At 36.1% G+C, this 20767-nt stretch overlaps 1 protein-coding gene across 1 annotated transcript in view; it reads right to left on the bottom strand.

Moving 5' to 3' along the window:
• The window catches only part of TMEM131 (transmembrane protein 131), a 94680-nt gene that overhangs the window by 36346 nt on the left and 37567 nt on the right, over positions 1–20767 (bottom strand). Inside the window, exons 4-12 of the mRNA XM_035334522.1 lie at positions 19840–19908; positions 13071–13194; positions 12084–12200; positions 11152–11274; positions 9924–10004; positions 7073–7223; positions 6930–6986; positions 5917–5978; positions 418–526 (exon numbers count right to left, since the gene is read on the bottom strand). Coding sequence (XP_035190413.1) covers positions 418–526; positions 5917–5978; positions 6930–6986; positions 7073–7223; positions 9924–10004; positions 11152–11274; positions 12084–12200; positions 13071–13194; positions 19840–19908 — 893 coding nt within the window. The remainder of the gene's footprint in view (positions 1–417; positions 527–5916; positions 5979–6929; positions 6987–7072; positions 7224–9923; positions 10005–11151; positions 11275–12083; positions 12201–13070; positions 13195–19839; positions 19909–20767) is intronic.

Genomic DNA, 20767 nt, shown 5'->3' with positions numbered 1-20767 from the left:
TAAAGCTTGAAGGGTAATCTAAGGGATATACTATCCTTTAATTTACATTACTGTGAGGAACGTGTCTTGATTTGTTAGGATTTCTCAAAAAATGCGTAAATAGAATAACACGTTAAATACAATCTGATGTTCAGTTTTTATATACGCACAAAAGATTGCTTAGGAATTCCTTTTGTTCTCACTATTAGTTAGTTATCAGTCTAAGTTACTGGCCAATTGTCACTTCAGAAACAACCCTTCAGAAATACATGGTGTTGGAGGAGATGTAAAGATGTAAAATTTTCCAGATGGGAAAATTCTATTTCTTCCTCAAAACAACAATTACCATTTTGTTAAGAGACTAGAAAACAATTCATGAGGTTTCAGGAAGTGTAAGAAGCATTTGACAAGTTGTAAGAGGAGAGAAGCAGTACTTACCATCAAAGCTAATACTTGCAACTTTGGTATATTTACTTTCAGAGGCTTTCAACGTAACTGGCTTGAAATGTACTGTTATAGCTTCATTCTGTGGTGTAGGTCTAACGCTCTGCAAAAAGAATCAAAATATGAAGCACCTTTAAATTTGTCATTGTTAACACTGCGTAGCCTTCAAGTATCTTTCAAAGTGGTACAACTGCAAATAGTTTTTGCACAGTTACTACAGGTCTGTCTTCCCTATAACAAAGCAGAATTACAAGAGGCTTTAGATTTTTTTTTTTTTTTCACGTCCTGAAAATTATTCAGCCAATATTCAGGAAAGTGGGCAAAAGAGAATTCTCCTTGGGAACACTGGGTAAAGTGACAGTATAGCCAGAAACACACAGATGAAACAGAAAAAAATACATATTTTAAAATTAAGATTTATTTTTTATTCTTAATGCCACAGGGTACAATAGCTACAGACTGTTTCTGCTCCATTCATTAATGAAGCTGTTAGCTGACTTGTGTAATTACTGGTGATACATTCAGCTTGTCTCTGGTCCCATGCTAAGTCTGCAAAGCTGTCACAGGAATAAAAAAAATCCGTACAGAGAACAGTTCACTTCATAGGAAAAGTTTTACAAGATTGCCTTTTGTAACTGAGAATTACTGTTTTAAACTAAATGGAAAAGGTTAATTGGGCTGCAGCAGGATTATAGATTTTGAGTACCAATATCTGAAGAGTCTATACTGATTGCTAGCAAACTATCTGGATTCCATGGGTAGAAACTGGGCACAAAACACTTAAAATGCTCTTATTCTGCATAAAATTGGGATGGCTGCCATGATTCCTCCTCCCCAGCTGTCGTCTTCTGCTGTAAGAACTGCTCAGCTGCTCATGTAGCAGCTGCTAAGCTACCGCAAATTACAAGACACTGCACTAAGGAAAGTGAAATGAGTGCTGTTTACCTTATGCTATGCTGCAGAGGTTTAGCACCTGCTTCATCAGCAGCTGAGCCCTTCTTGCTCAGAGAGGAGAAAGGCAGAAAGCTAGTGCTACATGCCACTTACAGTTCTTCCAGTTAAACTGTTCTCGATTGTAAATTCAAGTCATAACATTTTGCATACATAATTAACTTCTGCTACGTTATATAACTAACACATGACCCTTAGAGGAAACAAGCTGCACTGCTCCTGTAGCTAATGAATAATCTGTTAGCTCAACTAGAAGATTTTGGATTTATAGCGCTGACCTTTGTCAGCCACCTGCATATGCGTGGTGCAGATATTTGATACCTCTTGTCATGAGTTCATTTATAAATATCACAATTTCTTTTTAATGAAATCCATATTACAAAACTGAGATCTTGAGGTATCTTTAAAAAAACTTAAAAGCAGAAAAAATTGAAGCCACAGTCAAGTTCCTAATTTTTGCATGGCTGAAAGGATAACCATTTATAGCAGCTTTTTTCATACAAATGGCTGGTTTTGAGTTAAAGTTTAAAAGGATGCTGATTTCATTTGGCAAATCAAACAAAATACTCAGGAGATCCTATTGCCAGAAAAACTACTGGCTTCAGAGGTTTATTTCTTAAAGTCACAAATATAACAAACCTAGATGGATCTAGTCAAAATGTCTACAGCTAATGAATTTAGTTAAGGAAGGAATTTAGCACTGTGTTGTCAAAAAATTCTTAACTTTATCAGCCACATTTCTTTCTTGCTGCTTGACTACATGCTACAGAAGAGGGTAGATTTGGATTAGATATTAAGAATAAATTTTTTACTTAGACGGTGGTGAGGCAGTGGAACAGGTTGCCCATAGAAACTGTGGATGCCCCATCCCTGGAGGTGTTCAAGGCCAGGCTGGATGGGGCTTTGAGCCACCTGGTCTGGTGGGAGGTGTCCCTGCCCATGGTAGGTAGGCTGGAACTGAGTGATCTTTAAAGTCGATTCCAACCCAAAACATTCTGCGATTCTATGATACTATAAACAGAAATATAACATTAAGACAACTAAGGGAAAAAACAAGCTTCCTTAAGAATCCTTCTGACTTTTTTCCTCAAATTTTAACCCATTTCAAATAAAGCCCAACCAAAACTTGTTTCCTGAGATGTGCCTTATGAACCATCAAGTATGGACTCCTAAACAACAGATCATGAGAAAACATGCAAAAAGTGTTCCACTGAGAATATAATACCACCAATTTTCTCAGAAAATCTCCCATCATCAATTTCTTTGCAAAAAAAATCATTTCAAATAGATGTGCTTCATTAACATATAGCCCTCTCAGGGAGTGCCCCAGTTGAGCTTCAAGACTCTTTTTCATGAAAATACATTCAATATCAAGCGTAACAGTGGAAAATGGGGACCTTAAACGTTCTGGAGAACATGAGATATGAGGGAAAGATTTGTGCACTTGCCAGTAGTTACTGGGGGAAATTTACAAGGTTTAAGGGCTCTCGGACTATACCCATTCTAGTAAGGTAAACAGGAGTATGAGCTGAAACACATTCATCGTACTTTTTACCTGTCAGCAAGCTCCCAAACATAGTTTTGCCTCATCCACCTAGCATATTGCTCTAAAGACTGAGTAGGCCACAGAATTTTCTTACAGAAAGTAAAGACAAGACCACTTTGGTACAAGAGGAAAAAGGCCTGTGGATGCAGGCAGCACTCTAAGGGTGGTTCTATTAGTATCAGAACAACCTCTGTGCTGTTTTATTCGCTTTAACAGACAATTATTTTGTCAGTAATAACCCGGCCTTCAGTTTAAACAGGGACACAACTAAATTAACTTCCACAGGAAATGGAAACAGAACCATAAAGCACCATCCAGAACTGCCAAACTGCTGACAAACTACTACTAGATTTTTATCTTTGAGGTAACTTTCCCTTGATTACTTTAGATGCACGCACTCAAACACACAGACTGAAAATGTAACTCAGAAGTAAACTACTTCTCAAAAGTTGGTAAGAACAACAACAACAAAAAAACTACTCAAAAACCTACTCAAATATTTGAATTGTGGTGAAAGCAAGTACTTTCCTATAGAAGCACTTTTATTATCAAACTGATAAAACTCAGCTTCAATATGCAGCTGTCCTTGAGTTCCTGCTTCTTTATGCACAAACATGATCAGCAGCTGGAACTTTAAAATGGGCCTTTGCTCTTAGCAATCAAATTGGCTTAAACTGCCTCAAATAAACAAATTTTTTGTTCTAGAGAATGGAAAAATTCACATGATCGACCATCTAGATTTATTAGACTTTTGACAGCATGGCTTAATTGTTGGTTGCAGCATGACAACAGTTCATACATGAAATGAGCACGATGCTCCTTAATAACGTAGAAAATCTAAAAAATGCAAATTAGGCAGTTCTTATAAAGAGTTCTAGAACTCAAAAAAGAAAGTCAAGTGTCTCACTATTATTTTCCTTAACGAAATTGTTGGAACACAACATGACTAAGTACTTAAATGCAGAACTACAACTCTGGCAACACTATTAGCAGTCTCTCATACACAGATGACCTGAAGATATTTAGTTCCTCCAGCAGCCAGATTAAATATATGCTAAATATAGCCCTGGCCTTTTCTGATGACATTAAGATGAAATCTGTGACAGAACTCTGCCTCAATGCTTTTAAACTCTAGCTCTAAAGGGCCAGAAATCCATTTCTTAAGCCTTCCTAGAAATAAGCCATTTGCCAGGTTCTTTCCCCAAATTATTTACACTCTTGCTTACCTCTTCGAAACTATTTGATTGGCACAGCAGTGAAAGTTCACGCAATGCTTTAACTACTAGGAAGGTTACACAGTTCACAAACTTCACAACAAAGTTGTACCTTAATGAGAAGAACAATTGACTTGGATGTGCCATATGCAACACCAAAAATACTTCATTTAAGTACAAATATGATGTAACTTTATCATCACAAAATTAGAGTTCTAAAGCCCTTCAAGATCTCCAAATTCACTGCTTTGATACACTGTAAAAGAGTAATTCATCCAGAAAAAAAGACTGTCATGACCTGTAGAATGGCCTACAGCCAGGGTATACAGCCTATAGTCAATAGCCCTAAGACTATAATTTTAAAAAGTGTAGTTTTATTTACTTTTCTCTGGAGAAGCATGATTCAGGTTTTAAGTTACCAGATATCAGAAGTGACACTGGTGGTTTGAATATAATGTTATTTGTGTTGCACTCACAAATTATGTTAGCCATGTTACAAAAAACATGGCTAATCTATGAACAAGGTCATGATATAAGAGAGGATACATAGCTGGAAAAGCTGGTTAATGAATTTACCAACCCTCTGATTGTAAGAATTATATAGAGATCTTTTTAGAGGAAAATAAAGACAAACTTTTCAATTAGAACATATTACCACACTCCATTGGAGGGTGGTTCGTAGATTACAAGGCCACAAGGGACCATATAGGATCATCTAAGCCTCACTAACATAACAAAGAGTAGGACTTCCATTAATTAAATTCTCTTTGTACTATACTATGAATTTGTCTTAACTTGAAAATTATCAGTGAATAATAACTTAGCAAGCATTGCAATTGACTATCACTTCAGTGGAAGCTATCCTGGTGACTTAACAGGTGTCCTGTTTCTACTGTAAATTTGTCTCACCTTAACGTCCTGCATCGTGTTTTTTGTTTGTTAGACCTCAACCATTAAAATATAGTTCCCTACAGTTACAGCTATAAGCTTCAAAAACGCAGTAATGCTCTCCAAGAGCTCAGTAAGAAACCTTTGCCAATCCTTCAGTCATTCTGGCTTCTTTGGTTTCCTTTCAATACTTCACCAGGACAAGATATAGCTAACCATACAAATAAATCTGAAGAACAAGGAAGACAGGAAGGAAAGAAAGAAAAACTGAGAAAAAAAGTGGACAAAGAAAAATTACACAGGAAAAAGGCATGAATGAATGAGGATGGACCACGAGAACACAGCCAAAATTCTGTAATAAAAACAGAAAGCAGAAAATCCCCAAACTGGAATTCTGAAACTGTCTGCACTTTATATGCAGCTGCAGTGATCTCACTAGAAAGGGCTCTAGAGTGTTCTCAGGACTTTTTCTTATTTCAAGTTACAAGGGAGATAGACTTAAGAAAACAAGGACCATTTCACAGTCTGTTTCTGAAAACTACTCTTTGCTTATCTTAAAAGATTACTTTGGACCATCATTTTGTACACTCTCGTGGAGTCTCAGTTAATCTCTCACATGTTGAGCTGAGTTACTACTCACAAGCAGAAAAGCTTCAATAGGCTACGATATTGTAGACACAACCTATGACATGCTGTTGAAAGAAGGCTATGAACCAAGTTAATTCTACCATGCATACACACTATTTCTGGTCCTACTAGTAAGTTATATTTTAAATCACACATCACCTAGCTTCTAATTCTGAACACCATATGATGAAACTGGAAATTATCAATTTTTAGGAGAGGAAGTAAATCCAAGTAGAAAGTTTCAAATTGAAAGGAAATAAAACTTACTGTAATTGGCACATCTTTTGTTCCTGAATTTAATAAATGCAGATTTAAAATTTTTGGCAGATCTGTTAAAGAACAAAAAACATACCTGGCTATTAGGCTATAGTAACATGAAAACCTTATACAAAGTCATCTGCACTAACTAGTTCCTTATGTAAATCCACTGTTGTTCAGTGTTTAAAAGTGAGATAAACATGATTGTACAGCCAGTTGAAATTGCTAGTACCAAGAACCCGACATACTTTAAAACTGTTTTTGTATAGTAGCAGGTATTACATGCTTCAGCTAACCGTTCTTATTTCTAACGCATTAAGAAATGAGCTGGCTAAAAATGCTAAAATGAATGATTTTGCCAGATGCACCCATGTTCAACAGAGACTAATCTTATTTAAACTTTACATGTTAACTAAGCTGTATGGAAAAGTACTTCAGAGACTACCTTGCAGTGTGGTTTGGTTTTTTTAATGATATAAATAGACTATTTTTCGTCAGTAGTGGCAAGCCCTTTTACAGCTTCAAAAGATAGCTTCAGTTTTTACTATTTTCTGTCATACACATATAATTTTCCTGATTTCACTAAACAATATTAACATAAAATGTAAAAAATTAGAAGTGCTGTTCACACGTGCACCAAAAAGATCAAATCAAACAAATTTAGTCAAGTTCATACACCTTTAGTGTTCTGTGTCTGAAAGTTAAAACTTATGCAGATATAAAGCAATCTTTCAAAAAAAAGTTCAAAGTAAACTGACAGCAGTTTTCAGACAACGCCATGAGTAACTGTGTAAAACTAATGTCATAATTAGACTTATAACTGGATGTGCAGACTGTTTGTACTCAAGTGCACTCAAATGTGAATACATTTGTGCACAGCTGAAACATATTATCCTATTTTTGAAACTGTCTCAAAGAAAAAAACAGTATCACACCACAATGAATCCTAAATAGCACAAAGATAACCTGTCGTTTTTCTCCTCCCTCTACAAATACTTTGAGGTCATGAAGTATAGTTTTACCTTGTGTTCGTAGTGTACCAAAATCTAGCATTTCTGTTGATGAATAGATTCCTGGTGCTTTAAGGAAAAAAAAAAGTTAGCTTTTAAAAATTGTATTACAAGTTAATTAGGCTGAATAACTTCAAAAATGCTTTTCTACAAACCTGTTGTAACCTCTACCTCAACAGGAAGAATGATAAATTCTGTGCTGTCTGATGCATTTGTTTTTATTCTAATGAACGCTGTATGATTATCTGCTTCTCTTGATGAAAAGCTGGCTCTCATCACTCCTTTTGTTTCGTAGGGAGGTATTTCCTAATAAAATATTCAAAGCACATCAGTGAGAGTGTAGTAATTACAAAAAGAGCTGCCACACCAAAAAACTACAACTTAAGTATATTTGTATTAAGAGAAGAAGCTGCAATAGCAGCAAGAGATAGGCTGTATGTCTTTAAAGTAACCATTACATTTAGTTAGGAGAGGTTTGTTTTTTTTTAATTTAACATGACACTGATTAAAAATAGTTAATAAACAAGAGGACTTTTCATGCCCCATTGGTTTAAGTTCTACTTATTAAAACCCTGGCAAAAGGACAGTAAATTAACTAAATTAACAGAACCTATCAATATGAAAAATCCAGTGATAAAAATATTTTTGAGAACAGTAACATCAAACATTGCTTTTACACATTCTGTTTTTTTCTTTAAAGCAGACACAAGGCATACACATATAGAAACACATCAAAACCATCTAGCTAAACTCAAATTAAAATAGTGTAGAATTGCAAGTAGCCAGAACCCTGTGGAGTTGAAATACTAACATTGTATGCTGTTCCCCATCACATTATGGAAGGGTTAGAAAGCTCAACTTTTTATTTTATTTTTTTCCAATAGAATATGAAAACCTTGATTTCAAATTTGGAGCTCCCTCCAATTCAAATGCAAATAAATATAGTAGAAAATAAGATTTTTTGATGAGTAGCCTTTGCACCAACTGATCTTTCTTCAGCTGACAGCTTTTTTATTTTATGTTTTTGATAAAGGAAACTGGAAAGGCCATGATTCATATGGGTGATGACTGTCTTACACATCTCTTCTGTGCTTTCTGTAGTACAAACTCATTATCAATCCATTGAGGAGGTCAAGCCATATTTTGCATGGCATGACTGTAGATGTATTCCTTGGAGGTGTCAAATATCAAAGTATATCTAACTACTACTATTTGATGAGTCCCTAAGCTAAAAATTATACAGACCAGTCTAGCTCTTGTTTTCACACTTATTCAGGGACTTAACGAAATGCAGCAGTTTATTAACGCTTCCAAGGGTTTGAAAACATCCCTGCACATATGGACTGCTTTGTGCATTCAGCATCAATACAATTTGAGACAATGATACACATCCATATATCAAAGTATCAGCATCATATTTCAAACCATTTCTTCTACTTTGTGGCTTTTTTCTTACTGCAATACAGCTCTTGACATAAGCAATACAAACTTTTTTGAAACACCAATGGTTGATATGACAGCAAAGGGATTAATGCCAAATAGTATTAATCTTTCTGTGCAATACACTGGTAGCTTCCACATGCATGTCAATATTGCTTTAACTGGCAACCTGGCCTAGGGAAGCTGAAAAGACACTTGCTCAAGAAACAGAAGTAGAAATAAAGCAGACATTTTAAAGTCTTTTGTGCTTTTGCTAGTGATTCTAACCACAAAACTGGTATGTTTGTTACATACTTAATGATGACTACAGAATTCAACATTCCCCTTACCTTTTGTCAATGATCTTTACAAGCAATGCCATTTGACTGTGTCAAAATATTAAAATCTTCATTTTTTAAAAAAATTCAATTTTAATGTTTACTTCTAACTCCCAGCATTTGTTTGATCCTTCCACTAATTTTTAAAATGCTTGCAATCTGTATTCCTACTCCCTTGTTTGTATTTTTTGCATCTAAAACTAAAATGCTGACATTACCATAGACCTTCTCCAGGAAAATCAGGAATTAATTTGTGATCTTCCTTCTTGCCTTACTTGTAAATATCCTGGCTTTACTCATTACAAGAGATACAACAGTCAGTGACTATAACGATACACTTGAGGAAGAGACAAGTTTTGGAGGCCAATGACTCCCAGACAAAAAACAGATGTAAAAAAAAAAAAAAGTAACTTCAATTATAGAGGAATATAGGTTTCATCTCCAGTTGGATGTTGCTAAGTTTCTGATATACTGCATGAAACCAAACTTTACATTCAGGATGCTTCCAAAATTTATTTCACTTGAAGGTACAGTAAGTGCTACCTCAAAACTATGTTAAGCAAAGAATGCAACAAAATAGATTTGACAGGCCGGACCAAGTGTCCATCCAACCCATTATTCTGTCTCCAGCAGCAGATATGTAGAATAGAGTAACTGCATGGCATGCATAGAAGAACATCCTCCAGAACAGCATCTGACCACTTTTGACTCATGATTCAGGGATTTATTGTGGTTGGACACAGTTTTATTTAATAGTCCACAATAAGTTCTTCTTCCTTAAGTTCATCCAGCTGATTTTTCAACCCATATAAATATTTCTAGTAATTTACTGGAAGGACTTCCTCAGTTTAAAAAAAAAAAGCGCCTTTTTTTTCCATATTTTGCATTTTTCCTGTGGGCTAGATCCAGCTCTCAAACCATAGGAAGGACTACATTGCCCCATATGTTCAAGTGGGTGTAATTAATCCTCTCATTTGAAAAAAGAACAATTTAATGCAGATGGTATCTTGTAATTCTTCCTTCAATTATTTTTGTAATTTGTGTATTATCTATTATTCTTGTAATTCTTCCTTCAATTCCTATTACTGTACAATTAATAGACTCTGCTATTGCTTCAGTTTTCTCGGGCTACTTTTAATGATTACGTGACAAGAAACAAAGTTGGTAAAAACAAACAAATCCTAACAGTATATCAAAATAAAACCTCCTCAAACAGCTGTAAGAAATGCTGAAAGACATTATTACTCACCCATAGTTTCCTTGTACCTCCTTGTTGACCTGTTGGAAGCTCTAAATGGAGATCACCTCCACTGGAATACATTTCTACCACCTAAGGTGGACAACAGGGAAATATTAACACTCAGTGTCAAGGGGAGCCTGTTTTAGCAATCAGATATTATAATGTGCAACGTTTGGCATTAGCAACTATTTGACCATCGCAGTTTCTCATAAATTCACTTTCAATGATGATAAAGCTACTGCTACACTTTATCTGTTGTCTTTAGCATTTTACAGTTTGTAGATCATTTACTGAACAGAAGGACAACTTCATCAGCAGATTATTCATTTACTTGATAGGATAGGTTCAGACATTTCAGACATTTATGCTGCTTAATATAAGAACACTTGCCATGGCTACTTTGTAAAGGCACCTCGTGTTACACGAAATTATAGAATGGCTTGGGTTGGAAGGAACATCAAAGATCATCTAATTCCAACCCCTCTGACATAGGCAGGGATACCACCCACTAAATCAGGTTGCTCAAAACCCCATTAAACCTGGCCTTGAGCACTTCCAGGGCTGGGGCATCCACAGCTTCTCCGGGCAACCTGTGCCAGTACCTCACCATACTGAGTGAAAAATTTCTTCCTAATATCTAATCTAAATCTCCCCTCTTTTAGTTTATAATAGTACTATATTGTACTTTGCAGCAAAGTCTAGAGAGAAATTCATTTTATTGTATTCATGTCACTGGTGAACTGTTCCGGCCGTATTTATCAGATCAAGAGAACATTCTTCTTTCCCCGTTGATCAACAATAAAGCTCATCACTAATAAAATACTGATAAAACATGGATGACCACAACAACAACCACCTCATCAGATCAATGCAAAACAAGCAAAAGGGAGCTAAGAGATGCCTGGATTAAAAACACAAAATATGTTTTACTTTGATTCATTATTTTTCCTCAATTACCAGTGAAGTTTTTTTCTTTGTCTTGCAGTAATTATGACCATTTTAAAAATGAGAATTATAGTAAAAACTCAATCCATCAAAAATAAGGAGATCCATGAACATAACCTATAATTTCTAGAACTGATTTGCACTTAAAAAGAGAAACATTTCTATAACCTATAAAATTTCAAATATCTTCAAGTAGCTCTACAGTTCAAAGAATTTTAAGAAATACCAAAATAAACAAAATTTCAGCCTAGTATCATGAGTATAAATGAGCATTTCATGCTCTTAGGCTTACCTGCAAAGGCTCACTGTGAGGGTTATGTATATTTATTATAGGAGAAAAACTGCTATTTACAGGAACTCGTGCCCCAATAAAGGGGCGCAAACGATAGGGGTTCGGTACTCCAATGCCAAACACCTGGTCCAGAAAAAGAAAAAGCAAGCTTAAGTAGGTGCTATGACAATTGCGTACAGCTAATATAAATGCCACCTTTAGTAATCTACCAAGTACTCTTTTAAATGAATTTTATAACATACTTCTAACTGAACACTTAAAATCAGCACCATGCTAAAGCACTGAAATAAAACTGGTTTCATTTACAGCAAACAAGTATCTCTCATAGCTACTACTTACTTGCACTGACATATTTAGAACACAGGAAGTCAAAATACCACCTAAAGGTTAAAAAGATGTGAAATACCCTTTACTGATATCAGTGTGGGACAAACTACCTATATGGGAAGGGTTTTTCCTGTTGTTTTCTACATTTTGCCATGTAAGACGTACTATCTTTCAATAGTAGGATTTCTCTCACTTTTCAGACTTTCATCTGCATGGTTTATCTTTTTGAATCTCAAGTGGATAGATTTCTTTTTTGCCAGCTTAATGAATAAAATTGTCTTGTCATTGTATCAGATGAACACAGAGCAAAAGAATGAGCTAGAGCACTACAATTAACTGCTCAAATAACACACACACACAAAAAGCTGTTGGAAGGATTTAAAATCCTATATAATTCCAGTGATCTGGCTTAACAGTACTGCCCTACAGATATTTGCTGTGGTATTGCATTACAACAAGCAGCTGGGAAGGAAACTTCTTCAACTGGGCTGAAAAATATTGTTGAGCAAATGTCCTTGGGCGGTTAAATACACAGCAATGGATACAGTTGTGGCTGATTCACACTTTACAACTTTTTCTGAAAGAATGTTCTCCACTTCTCTTACCTGATAAGTAAATACCCCATGGTTAGAAGTGTTAATAAATAAAGTGTTCTCTACATTTCCCACTACTCTTGCGAGGAAAACTACATCGAAGGATGTATTGCCTCCTGGAAGAATTTTCTGGAAAAAAAAGTAAAAAAAAAAAAACACCATAATCGTTTATTGAGGTCATTGCACCTTTTTGTGTTACAGAAGATTTCCATGTGTTCTTTACTGAACACTGAAGTTAGAAAGCCTGTTACAGATTAGAAGAAATAGCACACAAGCATGTAATAAAATAGTCATAATAACAGTATTTTACAGCTAATGTCTAGTGCAAAATTATATTTAACCATATTTTTAAGCTGAACTGTAAATTCAGAACTCAACGTTGCACAGAAATATTTTGGACTGAGTTTAGAGAACATTGGAGAAAGGCAATTACAACTGAACTTTATGGAACCTGCTAAACCACAGGCCCTACATACAAAACTGAAACTAGATGACTATGTCTGACATTGACACGGTTAAGAGTTAACCCTACTGATACCAAGCTTTTCAACTTGCAAGTTCCTGTAACATGACTGTAGCAGTTACACCTGTGTTGGAGTGACTGCTTCAGATTAATACCACTTCACTGGACCTACAGTTTTCACAAAGATTTTAAGAGCATCATGTTCCTCTACACGTTCTGAGGTACAGTACATTTAATGGTCACTTCAGCATCAAGAGATGTCTGCTGTTAAACTGTCTGTGACAGCATAAACTTCCACCTCTGACAGAACTCCTATGAAATATTTTATTTCTTCTCTTCTAGTAGGATTTGCATGCATTTCCATGCTCCCTTCAAATTTGCTTGGTAACCATTTTGAGATCAAGAACCAACACATCTTAAACACTTTAAGGTATGTAATTATTGCAATAAGTAGCTCTGTTAAAGAAGCAGCAGGGCATGCAGGAATCAAGTTCACTTTCAGGGAAAAAAGTCTCGGAAAAAGCAGAATAGCTTACCCTATTTTGAAAAAATGATGCATGAAAATGCGATGTTGTAGCAGATATTGATACTAATGTAATTGTTTCTTCTGAGCTAGGGTTATGTAGGTAAACTTTTTCCATTTTTGGCATTCCAACTGGCCTGTCAAAAAACAAAGCATTTTAAAGAGTTAGAATTCTGGAACACAGAACAACGGGCTTTGCCCCCTTAAGCCAGATAGGTACAAAGCAATCATGAACACTGACAGTAAGACTCTGCATTAAATGCTGTGGTTTTTGTTCTTTTTTTTTTTTTCCCTTAAATAATACGTACATTCAATCTTAAAGAAAGTCTTAGTTAACATTTTTTCTGTTCTCTTATTGATTGCTTTTTGTGAAGGTTTACTTAACATTGTATCATCTTATAACTTGGTATCTATCCAAAAATAAATGCTATTTTTCAGGTTTCTATTTCACAAATCAGAAGCAGCAAAAATTTCTATTCCTATGCTAGAACCTTTAGATAATCTTCTTACTTCAATCATTCCTTCAGTGACATCAGTATAGATGGACTCGAGCATTTTATCTGCTTGGTAACTGAAAGACTCTCATAAGCCAGCAATTTCACAGTTAATTCATTGTTTAGAGAAAGCGATCATGCTTTAAACAAGTACTTTCTGATTCTACTGACAAAAAAAATTGAATGAAATGAAATAGTCCAACTCCTCCATCACTGGAGGAAGCTTTCAGTGTCTCCTGAGGATCAGCTGCCTATTCCCAACTCTCACTGCAATTTCTCATGCTCTCCAGCTGAAGACAAGTTCCCAGCACCTTGTTGCAACTCTTTTGCTTGCCATAGTGCAGTTTCTGTACATTTCTCTTCCCCTGACCATGCTCAGTAAGCTCTCCAGGAAGAGGAGACCACCCTCTTCCTCTATTACATTGCACTCCAATGAGTGAGTCTTCATAGGAGTAGCTTAACAGCCAACACCAAAACCAAAGCAGAACAGTTCCAGCCAACAACAGCAGAAATTGACAGAATATGAGGTAGACTTTGAGCACTGTATTAGTTATGAGCAACCTACATGACGAGCATATCACCTGTGCTCTCAGCAGAGAACCAACTACGTACAGAAAGTACAGGATCGGAGTTGATTGATTTAAGTACCATTTTTAATGATGTGTACATAACGTGTGAAACAGCACAAAGCCAAGAGAATCGTGTTGAATGAACTGCTAATACTGAAGTGCTAGCCTGTTCCTGTCAGAAAGGGTGTGGGGAAGTAAAACCCATTATCCCTGGAAACGTTCCAAATGCTAACAACCTCTTAAGGCCTGATCACTTTTCCTGTACTGAGGAGAAGTGAATCTAAGTCAGTATGAGAGGCTAAAGCCTATAAAAATAACTGGTAAGGAAACAGTCACTTGACAGATACCACAGTTCACTGAACTTCAGATTCCAGACAAAAACACCATGTAAGTGAAAGGCAAAAGCCACTAAAAAGGAATTCTACTGCTAGGACTACCTTTGATTTTACTATTTTGTTGACCATCTGATCTTGTAACAAGTCTAATATTTTGTTTTCCTCAACTGTCACTTTCCTTGTGTACTTTAAGCTTGATGTTAGCCAAATCTACAGAAATATGAAGAACTTTGCCTGTTTTTTTCCTCTTATGAGACATGGTGAAATCGAGGTAAAGCAATATGCAGACACCTTTCATGAACCAACATCCAAGGCAAAAAACAGCTAAGGGATGCTCTCCAGGCTGTGGATTACCGCGCCACAACAACTTGCACATACACAGTGTTACCTGGTGCCAAGTTTTTACAGAATTTCCTGGAGCAGTCACAGCTAGCACATTTCACTGCTAGAAGCTGGTATAGATATACACCTGCAGGCAAACATGAACTGTCAACGCATGCAAGATTTTGCTCCTGATCTTTTGTCTCTGCAAAATGCTAGGTCCACCTACACCAGTAAAAAGCAGATACATCAACCTGGATGAGAAGATGGCAATTAACAATGGTGTTAATTGCCTGTTCAAATGGATAAATAAAATAAGCCTGTGTTGATGTTTTTTACTGCTGCACCTCAACTCTTTCCAGTATCTGAGTTAGTATCTGCAGTACACTAAGTACATCTTTGTAATGGAATTAATTTCTACTCTAGAGATCAAGAGACAGATTGCTTTGACTAAAGGAAACCAGCTCCAGCAAGAAGTTGGGGAGACAAGTCCTTGAGTTATTGGCTCAATCTTAACTTGGAAAAATATCTAACTATTCACTATAAAGCAAACATGGGTTGAGAGACTGTCCTTTTAAAAGAATAACTACCATTTTTTCTTATTGCATATAGTTTAGACACTTCTGTAAAAAAGGTGGCCTAACTTACAAGAACTGGCACCAATCCATTTGTAAAAAGCAAACGAAGGAAATTCAGCAGATGCATTCTTCCTCTTCTGTCTCCTATTTTTTCAATGAGACTAGAGAGAGAAATGAAGTCAACCAAGAGCTTCCCACTTAGATTAGGAAATGCTCGGAGTTACCCCTGGAGACTGAAAGCGAATGCCTTCTGTACCCTGCTGTTAAGAAAATGCTAGCTCCTCACAAGACGGAAGCCTGTGTAGTGTTCAAGAGTAGGGAATTAGCAAATAGAGCACTCTTCCTGTTTGACACAGGACTATACACATCACTGGTTGAGCGACCCATGCATGCTACTTCATTAACTGAAGTTAGAGTAAATGAAGCACAGGAGTTTGAGAATGCAAATACATCTCATTAACTGAGAAAATCAAAAGAAAACAGAAGGGATCTATATACTAGCCTATAGGGCAATTGTTTATCAGCTACCAGATTACACCGTCTTTTAACAAATCATTAGAGTTCTTTTTTATTACATTTGACCAAAAAAAAAAAATGGTGCCCATATAACACACAAAACAGAGCAAATGCCCCATTTTATATTAGGAATCAAACTCTGATCCCATCAGATGCATCATGATTTTTCTTAACAGTTAGCAAAACCCTGTGTTCAAAACACCACTAGTTGAGTCCTAACCAATAATGTCACCAGCTGTGATTTGAATGAAGTTAGTAGTATAATAAGCTGCTGTTTGCTTTGGCAGGATTTCTACATACGACCAAAAGCAGAGGTAGACTGGACTAAATGGCTATTTACTGTCAACAGTTTCTTACATTTAACCAACTCCAACAGAAATGAAAATTTCATTTTGCAACATTAAAAAAAAAAAACTAACAATCTCAACTTCTTGTGAACTTGAAGCATATCAAATGTACTGTATAAATGCTTGGATGCACATTATAGGTACCTTAAAAACCCTTTCACCACTTATAAACATACCTGTTTGAAATATAAGAAAAGATTCTTACAACATCTAATGACTTGGATAAACACTTCAGTTGATAAATTCTCTGCTATTTATTGTTAAGAGATCAGAGTTCTTAAAGAGAGATCAATTTACTAATTTCCTATGCTCTTTTTTTAATTTAATTCATACACTTGCAGGAAAGTCTCAAATACTTGAGCGAGCACTGCAAAACAATTCCTTTCAAGGCTATCTCAAGCCTTCAAAGATGGAACATCCTTCCAAATGCTACAGCTCATAGATGTGAAAATGCTACTAAAGTCCCCCAAGCAAAATATTTTAAAGGAAATGCAAAACAAGACTGCTGATAAACAGAAAACTGAAAGACAGCTTTTCAGAATACTGCCCTACAACCAAGAAAACTTCATTTGTAGAATGGGACCTTGCTCAAAATGAACGATGCAAGAATGCCCATCAACCACAGAAGCACACTAAAAGCATCTTTACACATATTACCATTAATTACTCTGAAAAGCAGAGGTAACAACACAACTTCAGCTTCAAAATAATTTAACATTTAAAACCTCTGATGGTAAGCAGTTCTATCCTAAACTTCTCAATACCCAAATACACCATTACCAGAAGTTAGTTCTGCCAAAAGTTAATCACGAAGAACTTACTAACTTTACTTTTGATATTGTCAGAGTTGAATTAACCCAGATGAAAGCAATGTATCCAGATTTATCAAGATGTGAGTTTTATCGCAAAACAGGTGCAAGAACAGAGTATAAGCTACCCGGCATCAGTAGCGTTCATCTAGATGGGCCACCTACGAGAGCTCCAATATGAAGATGCATGCCAAACACAGAAAGTCGTATAGGTAATGACTGTCCAACCAAAACAACCCTGAGCAACCAGCTCCCAAAGTTATGGGAGACAACCTAATGGTTACTCTTTTCACAATAAAAAGCAGGTTTTTGTGTTAAAAAATAAAAATCAAGTATTCCACTTATTCTAAGCAGATGCCCTGGAGCACTGCTCTGAAAGAACTTGCCTCAGTCCCACCCCATTCCCAGAGGCCTAATGTATAACAAGAACATTTGGGATCTTCTGAAATGAACTAAAGATTTGCTTATCGAAACACACAGCACGCATTTCCTTTGATAAATTTATGATTACCTGGACTGTCTCCAAAGGGGTAGAATATTGTATTGTTTGTTTTATATTAAAACAGCATTAAAAAAAACCACCCGTTATAAAACAGAAGTTTAAAGCCGCTGAAATCTCATCTCCAGGTGCAACACGGAATGTGTGCCTACAGCATCTATTTATCAAGTGAATACTGATTTTGATTTTCTATGTTCACTAGATAAAATAGCTTTTAATAAATATCATAGGTGTTCACGTTGCCATGTTTTTGAAACAACTGATTAAACCCAAACAGTATTAGCAGATGAAAAATATCACAAGAATAGGTTTACTGCCTGCCTTATGGCTGAAATTAAATAGTGCAACCTTATTTAGCCTAGGAATGATACATGCTGATAGTTCTGCATTAACACAAACTTTGAGCAAACTTAGTCTACTAAATTCTACCTACTAACAAAACGCTGTTTCGGTACAATTCTTACTAACAAACTGAACATGCATTTTGCACCTTTTCTATAATCCATTAACAACACAGAAGGAAAAGACGGAAATTGAGCGTGAAAAGCCTGACTAATTTAAAGCTATTGGCTTTTGGTTTAAGTCTGCATTATTTGACTTCCAAGGTGCTTCGCACCTGCAGTTTATTCACACCATAAAGCTGAGTTACTCAGCATTTCTCCAAGTTGGTTCACTTTTATTTTAATGCCTAAATATAGATTTTAAAGTGAACTGTGGGGCTCCTGATCAAAACCTTTTCTAAAGCTCTTTTTGACACCTTACTGAAGTTTTAATAAATTAGCAGATGCTTTCTGCATGAAGTTATGATGAAAACTATGACAGCTAATTGAATGATCATATACTTACAGATTTAAAAAAATAAATAGTAAAGAGGGGAATACTGATTTATTATGTTGTTTTTCTAATCAGAATATTACAAGTTCATTGATTATTGTATTTCTCTCAGACTGAGCATAGATAACCTCTATAAAATGAGGCATTTCCATATAGCTTTGCTACTTAATGGCATTAAGTTTTTTTTGTTTGTTTGTTTTTTTTTTTGATAAAGGCTATTTCTGGTAAACCACTGTCTGCAAGCAGTATTACAATTGCAGTTTTTCCTTCTTCAGAAATGCATAAGCATGTCCTATATCAACACACAGGAGCCTCCGTTCATAGATCTGTAGTCACTGCACCGACCATACATTGGTATTTCCTACAAACAAGGGGTACTATAGTTTTTATTAATAATTTGTGGTTTATTTGAAAATAAAACGCCTTTCATCCAGAAGCAGTGCTGGCTAGAGATGGTGGAATTTTATGTCACAAGCAATACTGCACTACGGCATGCCTGGGCTCTTTTCTTTCTACCTTGTTGAACTGTTAACAAAACATAGGAAATGTCATCACTGTGCCAAAATACCAGTCAAGCACAGAAACTGCTGCACCTCTGCACACCAAGGCCAGAACTAATTTCGGCTGTTAACAAGAAAACGATGGTAGCTACCTATAACACAGTAACTAGTCACTGGTAAGAAAAAAACTCCATAGCAGTTCTCATGAGAACTGATTACAAATCGGTAACTCTTAAAAGAAGCTCTTAAAACAAAAGCAGCCTTCCTCCTTCCTGTCTTCTATCTTTTAGAAAAGTTACGTTTGCTGTAAACCATTCAATTCATCCACTGAGAATCCAAACAGCTACTAGGTGTGAGGTGGAACACAGGCCCGGTCACGGAAGAGCCTCAGAGCTGCATGTTCACAGCTCTACATTACTGTTCTAATACGTGCAGATCCATCGACAAAATTTCAGACCAAATTTATTTTTGTACTGGACCATTTCACAGCTTACAAGTTGGCCAAACACTTAAAAGAGTTGAACTGAGTGTGTAAGCACTCCCAAGAGCACTAGAACAAGCTGTGAGGATGAAAAGAATATCATGCACGTTTCAAATTGCACCTGCCACCAAAACAGCTGTAAAATGGACACAATGGAGTACCAGCTGAGGTAGGATATTTATAGGCAGAAAGGTAGCACTGCCTCAGTATGTTAGAAGTCTAAATTGAAAACTGTTTCCATTCTTCAGAGCAGTTGTACAAGGACATATTCCAGCCCTGGGAACTCAGTGGAAGAGATTTCTACACAAAGACTGATGTGTAGCTACATGATATTTAAGACCATGTACACCGACCGGCTCTCTGGAACATGCAGGTCAACTACATGTACAAATGGGGTAACAATGCAATCCATATACACGATCTATTCCTTCAGTTTTAAATGCTCTTCAGATTTGTTCTATTTGCCTAAACAAATTAATCAAAAGATGTGTCAACTTACTGTTCATGGAAATCTAGCATTGGTGGCTCGAACCGGAGAGGTCGGCAATTTCCCCGATATAGGGATACACTGCAAGAAAAATGAAAATGCTGTAAGAGATAATGTAGATGATACATTTTTGCTCCCTTTCATCTTAAATTGCTCTGTCTTAGCAGAAGATTTATGAATACTAATAACAGCATAACTAATTCAACAGAAGACTGACAAACTTGCCCAGTCAGAATATCATAATTTTACCAGTCTTACATGAATGTCGTGCCTACAAGAAAGACTACCCAAGAGTACAATTTTTAGAAATTGATATAATAGAGACATCAGTCATCACTATTTAGAGGGAAGCTAAGTATAACAGTAAACTAGATAGGTTTATATCATTTTTCATAGCTATATCCAAACATTCTCCTCAGAATATATAACAAAGACATTCACATGCACATCGTAAGTTTCTCTACTTACAACCACACAAGCACATAAACCATCCTGGACCAATTTGCTGGTACTGAGGCCATACGGGAGAAATCAGCCCTTGTCTCTACTGTTAAAATCTCTTCATCTCCAAAGTAGAACTACTTTGCTCTAGAAACATTCCTTGGCTTTGCCTGTACTAACCTCCTGCTGGTAAGTGTTTTGAAGAGTGCTAGTAGATGACGACTAAAACTTAAATACCACCCAAACAATCCAGCAGTAAAGACTGTAAATTGTCTGGAAATATTCTCTGGTACCGCTTATTTTACCAGAACAGTTGTAGTCAGAGAGCACAATCAATAAGCCACAACTTAAGTTACAACAAGGAATACAATGGCAGTTTAATTGACAAACATTTTCTCTTTCACAAGGAAACGACTGCAACCACACTCCTGTATCTCTGAAATTCAGAAACACTCTGTCTTGGGCTGGGTAAAATTCACATTCCCACTACGAACATACA

The sequence above is a fragment of the Oxyura jamaicensis genome, chromosome 1 (genome assembly GCF_011077185.1).
Source record: "Oxyura jamaicensis isolate SHBP4307 breed ruddy duck chromosome 1, BPBGC_Ojam_1.0, whole genome shotgun sequence".
NCBI lineage: Eukaryota > Metazoa > Chordata > Aves > Anseriformes > Anatidae > Oxyura > Oxyura jamaicensis.
This window is presented reverse-complemented; position numbering and strand designations above follow the sequence as displayed.